Genomic DNA, 20,250 nt, shown 5'->3' with positions numbered 1-20,250 from the left:
GGAAGGAGGGAAGGAGGGAAGGAGGGAAGGAGGGAAGAGTATGGCCAGAGATGTAAAGCTGAGTCACCCAGCAAATTAAGGCTTAATCTTTATATACCTGTCTCTTATGGTTCAATCCCGAGATTCAAGAAAATGAAATGTAACAAAGAAATACCCAGACAGACACAAGTAAAAAGGGTTTTTTGGCAAAGAAGAGAAAACCAGTAAGTAGTCAGAGGGGGATTCTCACAGGTTAGGGGTAAGAAGCCAAAGCAAAAAGTGAAGATAAACAACAGGGTTGTGTGTGTGTGTAGGACAAACAAGCTTCTTTTGGTATTATCTCTTGAGACTGATTTTTTAGGCAAGCAGAAGCCGTTTCTTATATTCACAAAAGGCTGGCTTTTAATCCAAGTGTGTCTACTGCAGACCTGATTTCCATTTCCCCTGGAGAGAACCGCCTTAGACAGACAGTGGGTCAGCCTCACAGGAAGAGTGCAGCTAAGGTGAGAGCGACAGAAACCCCACACACAAAGGCCTTTTTCATCAGGAAATGCAGAAGAGCGAGTTTGTGGCAGAGTTCACTACAAAGCTCTCAGGTTGCAAGGAGCAGGCCCCTCCAGTTATAATTAACATTCGTGGGTGGCATGAGACTGGCAGGCCCACGGGGACATCTGGGTGTCTGAAAACTCTGTCATGCCACAAAGGCACTCAAAACATATGCTGAGAACACACCTTAGACAAACACATACACACACTCTCAGTGTTTGCTGAAAGGCAAATAAGCCATATCCCTTAATGTGGATTCTACAATAGATCAGAAGAGGCAGAAAGAAGGGAGAGTTGTGCAGCTAACTGGGTGGAAAGTGCAATGCAAAGTGCAATGTGACCTTATGGAACATTTTGGGGTACAGTAGTTGGTGAAGGGCACTTTCAGGAACTGAGACATCAATCATCACTATCATCATATAATACTCAGATGAAAACAAGCCCACAAATGCAAAAGGACAATCTTTAAAACCACCTTCCAAGCCTTATTTGTGTGTTCAGACAATGTAGTTATAGTAAAAGCATTGTTCTGGAAGAGCAAACCATGAGGAGAGATTAATCTCCTTCCTGAGGGGAATATAAAATCAGAAAAGGAGAAGCTGAAATGCTGACTTTCGTGGGGTGAGTGGTCTTCCCAACTGATTTTATCTAAACAGCACACCAGTGTGCTCAACACCCTTTCCTGCTCCAACAGGAAGAAAGAGCACATACACAGTGCCCCGAGCTGGCTTTCCACAAGGAGTCAGGAAATGCAACCAGCCAGGACCCAAAAATAAGGATGTTTCCCACCAGCCTGCCTTTCCTAACAACAGCTTTAACTGTTCTCCCTTGTCTCTGCCGCCTATAGAGTACGGACAATATAAAGCTTGAGACTCCTCAGTCTTGCATGCCCAACTGCTTCTGAACAGACTTCTTGTCCCACTGCACAGAGCACCCACGATGTTCCAGGAACCCCTTGCATCTTTCTGGAAAATTTCCCAGCACCCTAAACTTAGAGCATGGGTCCAGGATCTGAAACTAGGATCCTGATAGAGTTCAGCTGAATTGCACAGAGAACGAGCTGGACAGCTTGGGCAGCAATATACATGTGCTCTGTTACCTTCCACAGCAGCTCGCACTCACGCTCCTCCAAGGCCTTCTTATGCCTTGCTGTGACAGCTTTCACCTCCGACTGTACCACCTTGGCCTTCATCTCCACCTGTTCTGCCACTGTCTGGGCCTGTTCGATGCTCAGCTAGGGGGAAAGAAAATCAAAAACCAATTTTTAAGGCATTAGAAAGACACTCACTTATTGTACAGTTAAATTTGCTTCTATGACACCTGAAAATAGGCCAGCCCCAGACCACCTGATCCACTTCCTTGGAAAGAAAACAAGCACTTGGGGAGAGACTGGCAACTGTTTGACATGTAACTGAAGGAGTTGCTGGCAAGGGCTAGGTTTCTTTGTATAAGAAATAGCACCTACACAGTGAATGTCAGGCTATTAAGAACTACTCCGACATAGTGAAACCCGTGTAGCTGGGTGACTGCCGAAAACTACAAAGAGGATCGGATGTAAAATATGCAACTCTGGGCAAACAAGAAACTTTCCAGACTTTCTGGCCTTATTCCCTGCCTCACAAAAATCCAGGTACAGGGCAGTAGCTAATCTGTCATATACTTGCTGAGTCCTCAGTAATTTACTAGTTTATGCCCGCCTGAAGCAATACCAGGTACACACCAGGAATATCACCTTATCTACCTTAAGGACCCATCCCCTGTGGTCAACGATAATGTACATAGCACCACACTCACACCCTGTACCAACAGCTCTAGTAATCAGCCAGTTTAACTAGCCATATTATTACTGTTCATAAAAAATTAATCCAGACAGAAGGCCAGTGTTTTCATTAATATTACATGACAAGTCTTAAAAAGCCACAAGGATTTCTTGGAGATACTGAGGCATTAAATCTGGGATTACAGTCTGAGCGCTGACGGAATGACAAGTTTTAAAGCAACTGATTCAGCTGGAAGCATACAAGGTGTCTGGATGGAACCTGACCCAAGAGGAGGAAGTAGTGATGATGACCACTGACCTGGTGGCCTTGGAACAACTAAGGATGTGGGCCTGCTTGGCAAAGCAGGCTGCCGGGTAAATCCTCGGCAGCGGTAACTAAGGTTCAAATAACTGAGGCTCCCACTAAGTTCAAGGCGTTGGACATGTCCCTAGTCCTCACTGTGAGGGAAAAATACAAGGCAAAACATGGAAAGAGCCTAGCACCCGGCACAGTCAGACATTTCTTACTAATCATTCTCAGATGATAAATACTTGAACTCAGGTACGTCCACTGTTTCTGCTCCATACACTTAACTATGTCATCGATGAAAGATCATGTACCTAGGCAAATTTACATTTCTTCATTTTGAATCTAAACGGTGGTGAAACACACAACAGAAAATTTACTACTATGCTCAGTGTCATACTACTGTTATCACTATCTAGTTCCAGAATATTTCCATGGCTCCAAAATGAAATTCCATAATTTCACCTCGCAGCTCCCCTGTCCCTCACGGCAACCACTAATTAATTCCCCATGGTTAAAGATGTCTGCTATGTTTCACGTAAATACGGAATCGCACATGACCCGGCTCAATGAATACTCCTCCATTCCAACAGTTCCGACTTGCTTTGCCTTTTATGACTGGGGTCCTACTTACCATCTCTAATCCTCTGGGTCTGGATGACAAACTCAGTATCTGACCAATGAATGTAACATTCCTTAACACTCAATAAAAAGCAGAGGTAGCAAACTACTTTTTCTTTATATCAATGTCCTATTATTTCCCAAACTGATATTTTCATTTAAAAAAAAAAAAAAAGCCAGTGTGGAAATAACCTAACAAGCTGGTATTCCTACAGGGCAAGGACTGGTAAAAAGAGAGTAACAACTACTCTCTCTGAATAGGGGGTAGGCTGACTGCCCTATGCACCTCTGCCCTTACTGTCCTTACTCCTTTTATATTTCCATTTAGGTCCCCGAAGGCCCTGATGTTTGTAGCAAGAACTACGGCAAGACTGTCTCTTTCATTTTTTAGACAGGTACAAGGGATTCAAAACTTTAATTGCCAATCTGAGTAACCACCAAGCATACAAGGATAATTCATCATTTGTCAAGATGGGAGTCATAAAGCACTATATGTAGAAGCAACTGGGTCTTCCAAAAACATGCAGACCAGGACTTGTTGGACTATTTCCCAATCTCTAAGGCCTGGTGGCATCGGGAAATACTGTGACATGAGTAAGGAATATGGGCTGAGGGAAGATGACAGCAGGCAAAAAGAGCACAGTACATTTACAAAATTAAAATGCACATTTTCTTAGGTAGAGCAAATCACCTAAAGAGTGTGTGCTCCGGAGAATATTTGATCACCCTTTAGAACATTAACAGAGCCAGTCAGACATATGAAGGAGGGGTCTCAAATTGGGAAGTTGAATTGTACTTGCTAGCCAACTGCTGAGTGATGGCTGCTTAGTATGGAGGAGTCTCAGGCCAGACCTTGGTTAAGAGAAAGAACACAGATACTAATTAGTGACATCTGCTACAACAGTGGTAGCTTGTCAATGGGTACTTAAAGACCCTCAAGGTTACAAGGTAATAGAGAATACAGATATTACCCACAAACTCAGATTGGATACTGGACTACTTAAACTGGTAACAATGAATGATATCTTAAATTTGATGGAAGATGAAAAGAATCAAAGCTTTCTTGCATAATATTCTGGTCCCATGTACAAGTGTCTCCAGGGAATTAGTGAGCCTTATAAAATCTTATAATTATATACTTGACTTAAATGTTACGCTTTCGCCGGGGATACAGCTCAGTGGCACAAGTGCCTGCCTGGCAAGCACAAGGTCCTGAGTTTGATTCTCGGTACCAAAGGAAAAAAAAAAAAAAATGGAGGGGCTGGGGATTTAGCTCAGCGGCAAAGCGCCTGCCTGGCAAGCGCAAGGTTGTGAGTTCGGTTCCCGGTACCAGAGGAAAAAAAAAAAAAATGGATTGTAAATGTTACACGTTCAATAAAGAGTCATGTGTGAAAGCAATGGAATGTTTTTTAAAAGCAATAAAAACTAAGTGAGGCATGGTGGCAAGTGGCTGTAATACCAGTTACTCCAGAGACTGAGGCAGGAGGAATGGAAGTTCAATGCCACCCTATCTCAAAATAAAAAATTAAAAGGGCTGAGGATGCAGCCCCAAGTAATAGAGCATTCAAGGGTTGGAGTTGCAATACTCCCCCCAAAAAGAAAAAAGGCAGGGGGCTGGGGATATAGCTCAGTGACATAAGTGCCTGCCTGGCAAGCGCAAGGTCGTGAGTTTGATCCCTGGTACCGCAAAAAAAAAAAGAAAAAAAAGGCAGTAAAAATGAGCAATTACTTTTTAAATGCCCTAAAGTACTCATAAGATGCAATGCAGATATCTTCCATGATTTTTTCGTTGAGGAGACACCAGTCCCTCAGCCCAGTAAGACTGTTCTCAGAGGACAATCTAGAATTAATTCAAGGATCTACATCTGGGTCTCTTTCCACAACTAAGATTCTTATGACAAGCTGTGAGTACCTCAGTCATAATTCAGAAACTCTTGATTCATAGTCATTTGTACATCTGATACATGCAATTTAATACTGATAAAAAAAAAAAACCAGCTAATCAATGGGAAAACAGCCTTAAATAATACCATTTGCATCCAAAAATGATTTATCTGAAGCTTCGGACAAGCATACAAACTAATCTCGCGGACATCAAGACAGAAGAAAATAGCTGTGTGACGAAACAGGATGTCTTGCTGAGGTTAGTATCACACCAGCTGCATGAAGTATGGGGCTGCCACATTGTTACAGGACAGCAACATAGACTATCAAGACTCCTGGTTCCAATACAATCAAAGAACCATGATCAGTGGTGTCATTAACAGTGCAAAAGGTCCAGGCATGGTGGTACATGCCTGTAATCCCAGCACTTGGGAAGCTGAGGCAAGAGGAATGCCGAAAGTTCACAGCCAGCCTGAACTGCATAGTGAGACCCTATCTCAAAAAAAAATACAAGAGGGCCCAAAAATAAGACAAAAACGTCTGCATCTCAATGGGATACATATCACCTCTAACTATCGAGGGAATCAGAGAACAACCTCGTTAAAGAAAGAGGAAAGAATTCCTGAATTAACAGGCTGAGGTGTAGCTCAGTGGTAAAGCACTTGCACAGCCTGTGTACCAGGCCCTGGGTTCAATCCCCAGCGATTAATTTTTTTTTTTTTAAAAAAAAGCCCACCCTCAGAGACAAATAAAAGCTGGTAAGTACAAATTAAAGCACACAGTCAAGTAATACTAAGAAATAATATACTATAAAATGTCACTGATACTCATTTACAGGGTGGCGTAAAGTTTGTAAGGACTTAAATAGAGCACCAGATTTGGTCAACTTTTTTTTTTTTCTTCAACTTTTAGGGTATGTTCTGGCTCATTCATCTGGTCTGCAGAGAACTGCTAAGCTTAGTGCCTCCAGCCCCAGAAGTGGGCCACAAGAGCAGAAATCAAGGAAGCCTCACCAGACCAGTCAACTGCCCTTCCCAGGGATTTACAGTACATCGGGATACTGGAGCCTACGCACCTGCAGAAAGAAGGGGCTAACCCTGAGGATGGCCTGCAGGTCGGCCAGAGGACAGCGCCACCTGTGCCCTCCACAGGCGGAAGCCAGGTTTGGTAACTAGAGTGATATTACCACGAAGGACGGATGGTGGGCTGAGTGGCCGAGTCCCCAGACACCGGAAGCCTGATCCACTGCTGTCCAGCTTGGTGGTCTGACACTATTCATTTCCTTTCGATCAAGAATTATAAATAAGAAAAAGAAAAAAGGTAGGGGGGAGAATTCTAAAACAGAGCATGTGAAAAATTCTAATTCACTCATGATAAGTTGGAAGTTCTTTTTTTTTTTCTTTGGTGTTTTTGAGGCAGTGTCTCGCTGTGCAGTTCAGGTGGGCCTTGAGCTCACTTTGTAGCCCAGGCTGGTCTCAAACTCACCAACAATCCTCCTGCCTCAGCCTCCCGAGTGCTGGGATTACAGGCATGCGCCACCACGCCCAGCACAAGTTGGAAGTTCTTCAAACATGATTGTCTTTTCCCCATTCGATTGAGGAGAGGTGGAAGACAAGTGTGAGTGTGTGTGTGACTGTGTAAATGCACACACACAAAGGACCCTTACAAGAGAACTGAGCACTGGGGGAGAGAGAGAGAGGGAGAGGGGGGGGAGAGAGGGAGAGAGAGAGGGAGAGAGAGAGGGAGAGAGAGAGAGAGAGAGAGAGAGAGAGAGAGAGAGAGAGAGAAAAGAAAGAGAAAAATAAACCATAAATATAATAGCTAGAGCTCCAGCAGTCATTCTGGGCCACCTGGGGATGAAGACCTATGAAAAAGGATTCTTCAAGATTTTCTTTTTAACAAGAAAGATTAAAATTATGAGTTTTTAACCCAGAAGCTTTCTAGAACAAAAAAGAGGCTTATTATTCATAGTTAAATGCATTTACTAAGAGATTTTTATGAGAAAAGTCTCAATAGTATTTGGTCTACTTCTAACCTCATCCCTAATCTTCCTATGCACTGTATTTTTTCCATTTCCCATTTTTCTTGATGTTTGCTATGATTAATTTAATTGTACTATTTTTCCCTAATGCATCACATCTTATGTGGATTAATGTCATCTTAACTCTATAGTCAATTAGCAAAATAAAGCCTATTTCCAAAATAATTGTTTTTTTGGATCTGTAAATTTGCTAGTACAAATAAACAGCTTAAAAAAAACCCCACCGGACAACCAGGCGTGGTGGTGCATGCCTGTAATCCTGGCATGCAGGAGGCTGAGGCAGGAGGACTGGTACAAGTTTAGACCAGCCTGGGCTGCAAAGTGAGTTAAGCCCAGCCTAAACTGCATAGTGAAAGGCTGTCTTAAAAAAATTAAAAGGAAGGAAGGAAGGCAAGAAGGAAGGCAGGGAGGGAGGCAGGCTGCAAGCCACTCACCCAGGAGCTGGGTGTGTAGCTCAGTGGTGTAATGTATGCTTAGCCTGCTCAAGGGCCTGGGTTCAATCCTAACCAAAGTTTAAAAAAAAAAAAATTGGTACTGGGACTCTAACTCAGGACCCTGTGCTTGTCAGGCATGCACTTGTGCTGCTGAGCTGTATCTGCGGCACCAAAGTAAAAATTAAATGTTCCCAAAAGACACACTGAACACACTGAATACTCTTACCACTACAAAGAACAAAGAAACCAAGGACAGGGTGCAGGGTGCTGCACTACCGGGGACTAAACCCAGGGCCTCTGCACTGAGCTACATCTCCTCTATTTTTATTTTATTTTGACAGAGGGATTCACTAAATCACCAATTTGCCCAAGCTGGGCCTTTAAACTTTTCATCCTCTGCCTGCTGCCTCTGAGAGTGCTGGGATCACACACCCCATTGTTATAACCTTCTGGGAACCCCACTCACCACTGTAGTGCGTGTAGCCATGGTGAACAAAATATATCTCCCAACCCAGTACCACTGTCACCTGGCTCCTCCACTCTAGTGCCCCATGAACTTGTATTTGTATACAGTCAGGTAATGTTGACCCCTGTGGTCTATGCTTGGGATGTCAAGCAATCCAGGTACACTATTACCTAAGCATGGAAGAGAACTCTACTAATCCTCTTGCCCTAAGTGATGGGAATCCACAGACAAGGGTAAATTACCTGGGTTTTTACAACCCAGGGAGAATAAAGTCTATAAGCCCTACACAAAATTCCCTGGGGCCCACTTATTTCTCACCTATAAATAATGTGTAATAGCAGTAAGTATGTGGTTTTCTGCAGTCTGCCTGGAAAATGCCAATGTCCACTTGGACTGGAGCAGGAGGGGACTGAATAGTACAAATGCAAGTGATTTATGAGCCCGAGCTGGGTGCTTAGACATTTGACTAGCAATCTGGGCCATGTCCTTATCATCTTCCCAAGGCTGGTGGGAGCCCTTCAGTGATCACTGCTGCGCTGACGTCTCGAGCTCCCTGTTGGTGACTATTGAAATTTCCCCATCCTCAACCCTGCAGCCTGCCCAACCATTCGTAGGACAGGCAAAGGGAAAGGTTTTGGCGGGCATCAGTGAAGGGTGGCAAGGGCTGACCTGGATGGCCTGGCGACCCTGCTGTGCGTCCGCCAGCAGCTGGATGGTGAGTGCCCTGGAGTCCTGCAGCGCCTCTTGGAGGTAGATGAAGCTGTGGCCCCCATGCCGGCCCATGGTGCACTCACGACAGATGGGCACGGAGCATGTGTCACAGTACAGATGCAGCACCTGGGGAACAGACAGGCACAGCCATGAGTGAGAGGTGCAGACTGGTGGACGGCAGCAACCAAGGCACCTTCAAACAACCCCCTTGCAACAAACAAGCACCTGCCACGTACAGAGACAGGCAACCCTGGACTGCAAACACAACTGTGCAACTGCAAACACAACTTACAACACCCATTTGCCCTTCCTTCCCATTCTCTGTGCCACAAACGAAGAGAGGGGAACCCAACGGACAGCCACATCCCACTCTAGTTTCCCTGAGAACCATGAATGAGACACTTCAAAAGCAGGAATAAAATGAAAAAACCCTCCAGGTATGAGAGATTTTCCTGTATCTGTTTAATTACCCAGAAAAATTGTAAGATTATATCCTATAAGATTATGTGCTCTGGTCTGGGATTGGTGGTCTGAATAAAATATACCAAAAGCTGCCAATTTTGCATAGGATAAGGTTAAGAGCAAAGATCACACGCTTTACCCAGGAGCTCAGCACACCAGTGCCAAACTTTACCAGGCAAGCAACAAGCTTACGTGAAGGCAAATGGCTAGTGGTAAGGTCAGCCCGTTTCTTGCCTTTTTTCTGCCTGCCAAGGTCCCAAGGAGTTGAAGCAGGGAAGCTGCCAGAGCTGACAGAACAGCTTCCTGTGATGTTGGACACTTCTCTGGGGCCTGACAGGCTGGTAGGCAGAGGAAAGGGTTGGCATAACCTGCACCTGCTGCAAACAAGGTGCTCCCAAGAGGCAACATTCCGTGGCAGAGAAGCTGGGCAAGTTACTTGTACATCTCTCAACTACAGCACACTTAGTGCCACTCTTTTTTTTGGGGGGGGGTACCAGGAATCGAACTCAGGATGCTGAGCTATATCCCTGACCCTAGTGACACTCTCTGTATGTCAATGTTTATTGGATCACTTTCAATTTGCCTGCACACACCTGGGTGTGAGGGGGAACTGGCTCACAACAGGCAGGGAAATGGAGTGAGGGGGGGATTCTTTTCCATCCATAGCTGACTTAAAATCTCCAGATGATGAGAAAGTGGTGATAAGCCCATGGCCACACAATTGGCAAAGACACCCAGGAAGCCAATTTAAGCCTTCTGGAGAGCTGCCTTCAGAGACACATGGGCACGGAGCATGGTAGTTGACTACCTCATCCAGAGTGCAAAACACCCTACTAAATAACCATGGGGGTCCAGGATGTCAGCTTTCAGGTAAGCAGGGCAGAGCTGTGGGAGGCAGGCAGGGAGGGTGGCCTGAAGGTAGTAGTTCACAGGGCCAAAAACTAGTATTCGGTAAAAAACCCACACAGAGGGGCGGGGAGTTGGGACAGAGTGAAAATGCTGCTGCTTCACTTTATTAACCAACCAAAACCTTAGCATGAAACATGACCATTAGTGAATATGCTCCCAAATGGCTCCTGTGAATGAACAGAGTGTGTTCTTATTTTGTGTTTTTATTAGTTTGTGTGTTTTTATTCTGATTTCATTTGCAGTACTAAGGACTGAACCAGATGCCTTGCAAATGTCAGGTAAACACACTCAACTATATATATATATATATCTCCAGTCCTTTTCACTGAATCAGAATCGCACAAAGTAGCCCAAGGCTTGCAATCCTCCTCCTCCTCCTCCTCCTCAGCCTCCGGACCAGCTGGGATTACTGGCGTGAGCCACCATGCCTGGCTAGCACATTATAAAAGAAATGGATCTGACATAGCAGGCTTTAAAGACTGTATTAGAGCCACAGGCATCTTTGGGAAGCATTCTACCACTGCGTGGCAGCTAAATCCTCAGTATGCTTCACTACTAATTTTGATCACAGTAGTATTTTTCCACCTGGTTGAAACCAGGGGGGAGAATTTGCTTTCTTCAAGGCCAACTGCTTTTCTAAGCTGGTCTAACCCTTGGAGATGATCTTCCTCTTCCAAATCTGTTAAAAATTCTTGAGCAAAGTCTAAATGGTAACCAAGAGATGCTAAACTGGATAAATCCAGAGAAAATTCTTGGACAGTTTCTTTTTATGATATGGTACTAAAGCAATTCTCCCAGTTTCAACAACCTCAGCCGCATTCCTTCCCTTTGCTCGCTCCATTTGTCATGGAAATAAAGAGATCACTCCCATGCTAATGTGAAGTGTGAAAACCTTCCATCAGAAGCTTCCTTTTAAATTAGAATAAAATGGGCCTCTCAGCACTCTGTGGTCTTCCTCTTTCCACCAAAGAGCTAAATAACTTGAGAAAGCATTATCTTATTTACATCTCTTCTCGGGACTGTGTGACTGGCTAAAGCCTCCCTGCTTCCCAGATGGCTTACAGAGCAGCAGCCAAACAGCAGAGAAGAACTTTATGCGGCTAACCCTGAGCATGGCACTACCTGGCTGTGGGACTGTCTGTCGTCACTTCCTTTGGCCTGAAGAAGCGAATGGGCTCTGACTAGGTTTACCTAGGTATACCCTTTCCATTGTGAAATCCCAGGAACTCTCCCTTCCTGAGAACAGAACCCAAAGCACTTCCAAATAACTATAACTGGGCCAGGAAGCTCAGCTCCAGGATGCAGTTGTGAGACTGCAAGAAATATTGTGAAATTTTGTTAACCTTAAAGTGGTGCTTATAGAATGCTGAGCAAAGGAGGTCCCCCATGAATGGCAAGATTCTGCACTATAGTGGCCAGAAAAAGTCTTGTTCAGCACAGATAGTGGCAGGAAAGGGGGCAGTGCCCAGCCTCAAGCATCCAGGAAATAGCCAGATGTGCTGGCACGCATCTGTAATCTCAGCACTCAGTAGGCTGCGGCAGAAGGATCGTTTCAAGTTCGAGACCAGCCTGGGCTACAAAGTGAGCTCAAGGCCAGCCTGAACTGCATAGTGAGACCCTGTCTCAAAAAGACACGAAAAAAAAGAATCCAGACACCCCAAAAATGGGTCAAAGCGGACCATGAATGCAATCCAGCCTGGCATCATTCCACGCTGGATCCAAACAGCTGTAAGTATCCAAAACACACCTTAGCTGCAGAAGAAACATTCTGTAGCTTCAGGATGACCAGTGAGGTGGGGATGGCAAGGGACTGACAATAAAGAACTATGAATGAGTCAAAGAACAGGCCCTGGTGCTTATAATTATGATCTTTTAAAGAGTGCAAAGTTCAAAAACTGTAAAATGAGATCAATTTTTTGTCAAGTTTTCTGGCTTTTTAAAAGAGCTTTGGAAGGTTTCTCCCCCAACCCCTCCCTTCTCCTTGCAATTTCTAAGACTAAAAAACCACAATTTTAGGGTCACTGGAACACAATCAGTAGGTAAGAATGTGTATGGGTACAACTGTCTTTGAAACACCAAGAAGATTATTTTAAAGGAATAACCTGGACTGTGCAGATGGACCCATATACAGAAATGAGGCAGCAGCCAGGAACTGTCCTCTGAAAGGGGGATGGGCTTGGGGGGAAAAGGATGGGAAGAGGTCCTCTGGTGGCAGGAATTCCCAAGCTGTTTGGGGCAGATGGATGGACACGCCCCCTCAGGCCTGGCGACAATCTGGCTGCCCCAGCTAAATGGAGCAAGCTTGACCTCTGACCCCACAAGTGACCACCCTCTTCCCTGCCCCCAGCTTCCACAACGTCCCACCCACTGCCTTCCTCTCCCAAAATTTCTAAAATACCAGCCAGAGACAAAGACCTAGGAATGTAGGCCCAGCAGGAAAGGAACTGGGGGTTGGTAGAGGTTAAAGGAAAAATAAACAAAAATACAAAGTTGGCAGGTTTGCTTCAACCAGTGTTAAAATAAAATGGTTTGCTCGTGAATAAAATGTGCTTGTATCTGTACTCCCGGAATGCAGGTCTATGCCATCTAGGGCCCGATAACGGACACACACAATGAACTCCCGGTAGAGCCCTATAATCTCAAAAATCAAGATACCATCTTTTAAAGCGCAGCTACCCACATCAGTGAAGGGTACAACAAACCGGAGGGTAGTCTCTGCATGCCACGTGTTGAGTTTGTCAAAATGCTTCAAATGAAATGTCACTACAAATTTATTTTTTTAGATTAGAGCAGTGCCTCTTACAATGACTAGACATTTACCTGGCCTCCTACAAACTAAGGGTGTACAGTGACACCTGGACAGAAATCACTCACACAAGGTTTCTGAGTTTCCTACCACAGAACAGAAGGGACCTTATGAGCACTCTGTCCACAAAGAACATCGAACACAAAAGCCTTACCTGTGCACCACACTTCCCGCTGGCAAAAAGCAAAAGGGATTCACGTTTACAACAGTAAGCCAGCGGGCATGGCGGCACACACCTGGAATCCCAGCACTGGGGAGGCTGAGGATAGCTGCGAGCCCGAGAGCAGCCTGGGCTACAAAGTGAGCTCAAGGCCAGCCTGAACTGTATAGTGAGACCCTGTCTCAAAAAGACAAACAAACAAACAAAACTTAAAAAGCCTAATTTAATGCATAAAAATCTAACCATGGAACAAAGTCTACTAAATAACCATCAAAAGCAAGCGTTACTGGATGTAGACAGACTGCCTGTCAGTGCTCTAAAACCCAAAGCCCAACCCTCAGCAGAGCTACCTCTGCAACTCGGCCACACGTACGTGCCCCACAGCTGCGGGCTGGGGAAAGGGAAGAAAACAGGAATAGAAACCTCGTTCCCTGCAATGGCAGCCCAGCAGAGCCCAGCTGAGAACAATTATCCTTTTAACTATTCTCTTATTTAGATGGGTGACACACATGCATTTGCTTAACAAAGAGACACAAATGCAAATCATTTTTTAATGTCTCCAGTCTAGAGTTGGGCTTGGTGGCACAGGCCTATGATCCCAGCTACCCAGGAAGCTTCAGCAGGAGGATCACTTGAGTCCACAACAGGGCCTTGGTGGGGTAGCGGGGAGAAGACACACGACATAATGAAAACTCTCCCCAGTGTCACTCAGGAACCTGCAGGATGCTCTGGGTTGCTCCATAAAGAGCTGTCTGGTTTCTTCAACAGCTGTAACAGACATTATCATAGGAATGTACCATAACTTATTTAATCAGTACCTGCTGATAAATTTTAAAACTTTCCTGATTTGGAGGGAAAAGAATCAACAATGCAGTGGGTATCCTTATTTATATAACCCAAAATTTCCAATCTGGTAATGTATTCTACACTCAATTTGTAAAACACTTGATATAACAGCCAACGGGAAAACGCTTCTTGTAAGTCTGAGTAAGGGTTCCCAAATATAAAAAGCTCAGCCTCCACCCTCAAGAAACGTAAAGGCAGTGGAAGTGGTCTGCGGACCTCAGACCAAACACAAAAGGGAACTGCAGTTAAGATCTGTCTGGGCCTAGTAGGAAGGCTTCAGTGAACTGCAAAGGTCTACACCAGAGGAAAGAAAAGCTCTGCTGGTGTGAAAATGATGCATGCATTTTACAAACAGCATTTAGTAACTTTTTATTTATTTCACTGCAGAAACGTCAATGCTCATTACCTGGGTGCCCTTGTGTGCACTTTGTACATGCACAATATTAACTTTTTGTAACTGGAAACCACAAATGCTGGGCACATCTGACCCCCACAGGTTAGAGTAAAAGACTTAAATTCAAAGACAAGCAACATTAACACCTGAAGGGGTGGAGGGATCCATCCCCAGAATAGTGCAAAGTGGGTTCCCAGCCACCCAGTCAACTCTAGACCAAAGTTTTGGCTCCATGAAGAAGGCAATTTTGAAATGAGAAGCTTGAGATCAAAGTGACATCACTATATTAACTCTGATTCCAGACTCCACGCAATGGACCGGCCTACTCTGCTCGCCACTGCAATGTCATCTGTTAGTGCTTGTTCACTTGAGGGTTGATTGTGCCGCCCCAAAAACGCCACAGCAGAATCCTTTATTTTCTTAGAAGAAAATCTTCCCAGGCCCTGTGAACACTAGTCCCTTAACAGTTGCTGTTGGAGCATCCCTAGCACCAGCCCATTAAATACTGGATAGCAAGGCGCCGCCTCCCCAAGCTCCGGTCCACAAGGCTCCCTCCTCCCTCCTCCTCCTGCACGCTCCTTGCTGTGATGGCATTCTTTGCCTCCACATGGCCCTGCCTCACAGTCCCAGTATTAGCTGTCCCTCCTCTCTGCAGCACACCAGGTTTTTTCATGGAGCAGTTTCTAATACTAAGTTACCCAAAAAGTAGAGGCTGACATCATAAAGGCACAAAAAACGAGATGACTAAACTAGAGCTAAATGTTTAAGATTGGCAGAACTTGTTGATTTGAGCCCCCCCCAAAAAACCTGTTTTTGGTTCAAATAATGATCTGCTAGAGGGGAGGGGAGGGGAGGGGAAGGGAGGGGGACAGACAGACAGACCTGCTTGTTTTGTTTTTGCTGCTGTATTAGGAATTGAACCCAGGACCTTATAACTGAGCTACATTCCTCCCCCTGCTTGTTGCTCAGACTAGGCTCAAATTTGCAATCCAATCCTCCTGCCTCAACTTCTGAGAGTTCTGGGATTACACGTAGACATGTGCCTCCATATTCGGTTCTATCAGGATTACTGGAAGTACGAAAACTAATTCATCCTGCAATAAAACCATCCTCCCCCTCCACCAACAATGACTCTGAGGTTAAGATGAAAACTTGGATAAAAACATCAACCCAAAGGTTGGGCATGGTGGCACATGCATATAATTCCAGCACTCAGGAGGCTGAGGCAGGAGGATCATTGCAAGCTTGAGACCAGCCTGGGCTACAAAGTGAGCTCAGTGCCAGCCTGAACTGCAAGACCCTGTCTCAAAAAGATAAAAAAAAAAAAAAAAAAAGTCTCAATGGATTTTCCTTACCATAACCCCTTATACACTGAGGTTGCAGCTCAAGATACGGTGCTGAAACTGTGGTAGGTAGTCCTCTCAGATTGTGTCCTTGTTTGAGGAGCTGCAGCTGGTTTTAAAGGGCAAGACAAATGCTCCACATGAAAGGACCACTAAAAGTAAGTAAGAGGCAGTGGAATTCAAGGTAAGAAGAATGGCAAGTCAAAGAGGACTTTTACATGCTGACTTGCTACCATGAAGGCAATTTACTTATGTGTTTGAGACAGGGTCTCACTAGTTCAGGCTGGCCTTCAATGCATTACATAGCCCAGGCTGGCCTTGAACTCACACGGAGATCTTCCTGCCTCTGCCCCGAGTGCTGGGATTACAGCGTGTGCCACCATGCCTGGGCTGGCAATCTAATTTTAAATTAAAATGTTTTCCAAAAAAATAATTTTTAGAGCCGGAATGGTGACATACTCCTGTAATCCCAGCACTCAAGAGGCTGAGGCAAGAAGACTGCTGTAAGTTCAGGGCCAGCCTGAGCTACACAGTGTGCTCAAGCCCTATCTGAACTACACAGTGAGACTCTGCTACAAAAAACAAAAAAAAAAAATTAAAAGTGAATCATGATGTCTCAAAATGCTTAGTGTGGGAAACTTCTCGCGTTAACTCAGGTGGTGGAGAAGATAAAGGGAAGACTGTACAGTACTATGCCGTACTTCCTCTCCCCTGGCTCCATCCCATGCCAGACCACAGGCCGGCTGCCTTGAGCTGTGTGTGTGTGGGTCTTCCTCCCCCCTCAGTTCCTGGCCTGTCATCGGGAAGAGGCTGTGAGGCTGCAAGGCTGGAGCCTCTCTCCTGATGCACTTCTCATTCCAACGGTGAAAGAGCATCTTCCAGTGGCGTAAGATGCCACATCTGTGTGTGGGGCAGCCTCTTGCACATTCAAGTCATGCTACAGAGAGACATTTTAGGACAGGCAGAAATTGTGTTTTGATTACAGCATGGTCTTAAGTTCATTTACTTAAGTAAACCTGGATATTTAAAAACAAAAACCTGAACAGTCAATGCTTAAAATTTTCTTTTTTCTTGACCAATTTTGTAAGTTCAGGGCTTGAATTTGATAATCAGAATGACTGATCTGCAAACAACAATATGCAGCGTAAGAACCATTGTTGAACTCCTACCATTTTATACAGTGAAGCGCTGCATCATTTCCAATGTAGTTTTTTTTATTACTTGTTACTGTCTTTGACTGCTTGATCAATCTTACATTCTTATGTCTGGTGGACTGAGCAACTTCACTGAAGGTAACAGTATGTAATGTGGCAACCATTGTTAATTCCTATCATTTTGTTTTGAGGTCATGTATGGTTTTTGTTGTTTTTGTGTTGTTTTGATTTTGTCTTCATTGTTATTTTGTTAGTTTTTTTTAATTTGTAAAATTAAAAAATAAATAATAGAAAATAAAAACAAAAACGCAACTCCCACATCAACAAACAGGCTATGGTACAATTCCACACCAAGAATTTTCTCAGCAATGGGAAGGAAGTGAACTGATTCAAGCAACTGCAGATGAACATTAAAGACATGAATCATGCTTAGTTGGGAGAAAACAACTAGAATGGAGAAGATATATTGCACAATGTCTTTTTCAGGGAGGAAAACTCACTGTGAAGAAAAATGAGACCAGCAGTTACAGGTGAGAACAGGCAGGCTGGAGGGATGAAAATGTTCCAGTATCCTGATGGGAGGACTGCACAGGTGTGTGACCAAAATTCAAACTAGCTATGAGCATGTACAATGATGGCTATGTTAGCACAAGTACAGTAATTTCACAATGTACACATCTGAAACCATGATACTGTACACCCAAAAATGTAAAACCTCAAATGGGGGTTAAGCGGGAGGGGGGGTTCACCAATAACCTACGTGCTGATACGGTGTGGCTCCAAGCTCAGCTCAGCTGTGGCACTATTCCTAGCTAGGGACCTAATAAATACTCACTGGGCCCCATAAATGAGTTAATAGCAATGGCCTGACATAATGTGCTTCTAACAGGTCGCCACCATTCTTTCCACAATATTCGCATTAGGCATTATTTTCCTTTGCCCTACACTATAAATATTATCTTAAGTTCTATCTCACAAGTGGCAGGCATGGACTAACTCCCTGGAGGTTTTTTGAAAAAATTAGAACTCTGCGTCCGATTTACAGCACCACAGGTGGCCTCGGTCATACAAAGCCCTATGAAATCATTAGTGTCCCACCTGCCACCCGGCATGCAGCTGACCTCTGATGTACTAATGAGTGGCCCATGCAGCTTCCAGCCACAAATAAAAGAGATCTGTCTCAACATGGAGATTGCTGCCCACGTAGATTTTTAAACCAGACATTCAAAAAATAGATACTGATGAAGGCGTTTTTTTCCTCATTGCCTCCAAGTCTGTAAAAGCAGGACACAGTGTTAATGTCCTGTATTCTAGAAAGGGATCTGTAGTATGGGGGTTAGCTGAGGAAAAAAGCCAGACTCTACAGGTGACCCTGTAACTTGGCCCTTGCCTCTTAAACAGGGGGCAATGCGTACACCTACCCGAAACCCTTTCATTCCCTAAAGTAGCAGAGTAGGTTTCAAATGCCTGTGTGGTAGGGATCATGTAGACAGGTGGATTTTCTTAACGCATGGGGAGGCAGGCGGCAAGAGGAGAAATACTCAGATAAAAATGAACTAGTAACAAGTTTCAATACATATTTACAGCCAAGCGTGATCACACACACCTGTAATCCCACTACTTGGGAGGCTGAGAGTTCGAGGCCAGCCTGGACTACAAAGTAAGTATAAGGCCAGTATAGAGAGAGAGAGACAGAGAGAGAGAGAAAGAGAGAGAGAGAGAGGGAAGGAAGGAAGGAAGGAAGGAAGGAAGGAAGGAAGGAAGGAAGGAAGGAAGGAAGGAAGGAAGGAAGGAAGGGGGCAAGCCATGCTTTCTACTTTTAATATAACAAAAACTTTCCAACTGTGAGTGGTGGCACATACGTGTAACACTCTGGCCAGGAGAATAAAACTTTAAGCCCAGCCTAAGGAAATTAGGCTTAGTGGCACTCTATCTGAAATAAAAAGAGGATGAGAATGTAGCCCAGTACAACAGACAAGGGTTCAATCCCCAGTACAGGGTGGAGGGGAGAAAAAAACCCTTTCTGTCTCTGTTGTACAAAGGTCTGCATCTTAGGCAACTGGACTCTTTATATCATTCAGTTGTCTTCTGACCTGGTTAAAGCTACTGAATGCAAGTCAGGCAGTGAGAAGATCCAACCCTGGCCTTCCTGGTGGTTCATGCCAGACCAGTTCACAATGCTCAGAGCCAGTTAACTTTCAAGCAACCCCTCCAAACCAAAATGCTAACCCATTAGTTACTGCTATAGGAATATTCTTTTAATTCAGAGTTGTTCACAGCCAGGAATTATTTAAACTAAGGAGACCGACCAGGTCCTAGAAGCAGATGGAGCAGAAGGCCTCTCAATTTTCTTAATGCTTGGAAGCAGCCCGTCGCATGGGACAAGGAAGTTCAAGTAGAGGCTCTGGGAAGGGGACAGGCATGTCTATACCCAGACAACTACAGCAGTTCCCAAAACTCCCCTTACCAAGGCATTAAAGACCGAAGCCAGCTAGGCAGTGACTCACACCTCTAATCCCAGCACATAAGAGGCTGAAGCAGGAATTACATAGTAAGATCTTGCCTGCCTACACACACACACACACACACACACACACACACACATGCACACACACACATACGAAGCCAGAATCACCTTCATTCTTAATCGTTTCCTCTAAATAAAAGATAAAATGAGCAAAGGGGGCTTGAGCCATATCTCTAGTGACTTAAGTAGGGACCAAGTTTAAACGCCTTGGTCTTGTCAACAAGTTTATTTTGTAAATACCATTTTCAAATAGTTTGTTAAGCAGTCAGTTTAAAGCTCTCCACTTTAAGCAGAAACCCAATCCAGGGACACTACTACCACAAAGGGGCAATGGGACAGTGACATAGCCCAGCGCTACCTGTTTTATCCATGTCTGTTCCCATGCTGGTACTAACCCAAAGAAATGGCCCAGAGGTGGTTCTATGGTTTGGTGGTTATGGGGCGGGTATCCTCCCTTCTTCCCTCCTACCACTCTCAAGAGAAAAGCCCACATTGTAAAGGGCAACAGCAACCTCCTAGTAGCCATCAATAACCTAGAGGGCCCTGTGTGGACAGAGACAGGACAAGTGAAATTAGACATAAAAAAAGCAAGACACCTCAAGTTGTATGATATAAGCCTGAAATCTCAGCACTTAGGGAGGCCAGCCTGGGCCCTGTCTCCAGTACAAAAAAAGCAGAGGTGAAAGTCAGAAAAACAGTTAAAGTGTGCTATGTAACTGCACCAACTCCCCAGGATGGATGTCATTATTGTGTACTACAAACATGTGCTAATAACAGCAATTTTTAAAAATAGGCAAGTGGATTAAGAACCACTAACATGAAACCTAAAGGCCTCTTAAAATAGTGTAGTGTGTACAAAGAAATGAAAGGTGGGACAAGAAGCCCCAGACAAGCTGGTAGA

At 44.6% G+C, this 20,250-nt stretch overlaps 1 protein-coding gene across 1 annotated transcript in view; it reads right to left on the bottom strand.

The window, feature by feature from the left end:
- The window catches only part of Trim71 (tripartite motif containing 71, E3 ubiquitin protein ligase), a 77,197-nt gene that overhangs the window by 11,076 nt on the left and 45,871 nt on the right, over nucleotides 1–20,250 (bottom strand). Inside the window, exons 4-5 of the mRNA XM_013513644.1 lie at nucleotides 8,707–8,874; nucleotides 1,625–1,759 (exon numbers count right to left, since the gene is read on the bottom strand). Of these exons, the coding sequence (XP_013369098.1) occupies nucleotides 1,625–1,759; nucleotides 8,707–8,874 (303 nt within the window). The remainder of the gene's footprint in view (nucleotides 1–1,624; nucleotides 1,760–8,706; nucleotides 8,875–20,250) is intronic.

The sequence above is a fragment of the Chinchilla lanigera genome, unplaced genomic scaffold, assembly GCF_000276665.1.
Source record: "Chinchilla lanigera isolate Chin_1 unplaced genomic scaffold, ChiLan1.0 scaffold00020, whole genome shotgun sequence".
Taxonomy (NCBI): domain Eukaryota; kingdom Metazoa; phylum Chordata; class Mammalia; order Rodentia; family Chinchillidae; genus Chinchilla; species Chinchilla lanigera.
Note: the sequence above shows the minus strand (reverse complement) of the source record. Positions and strands in the feature narration are given on the sequence as shown.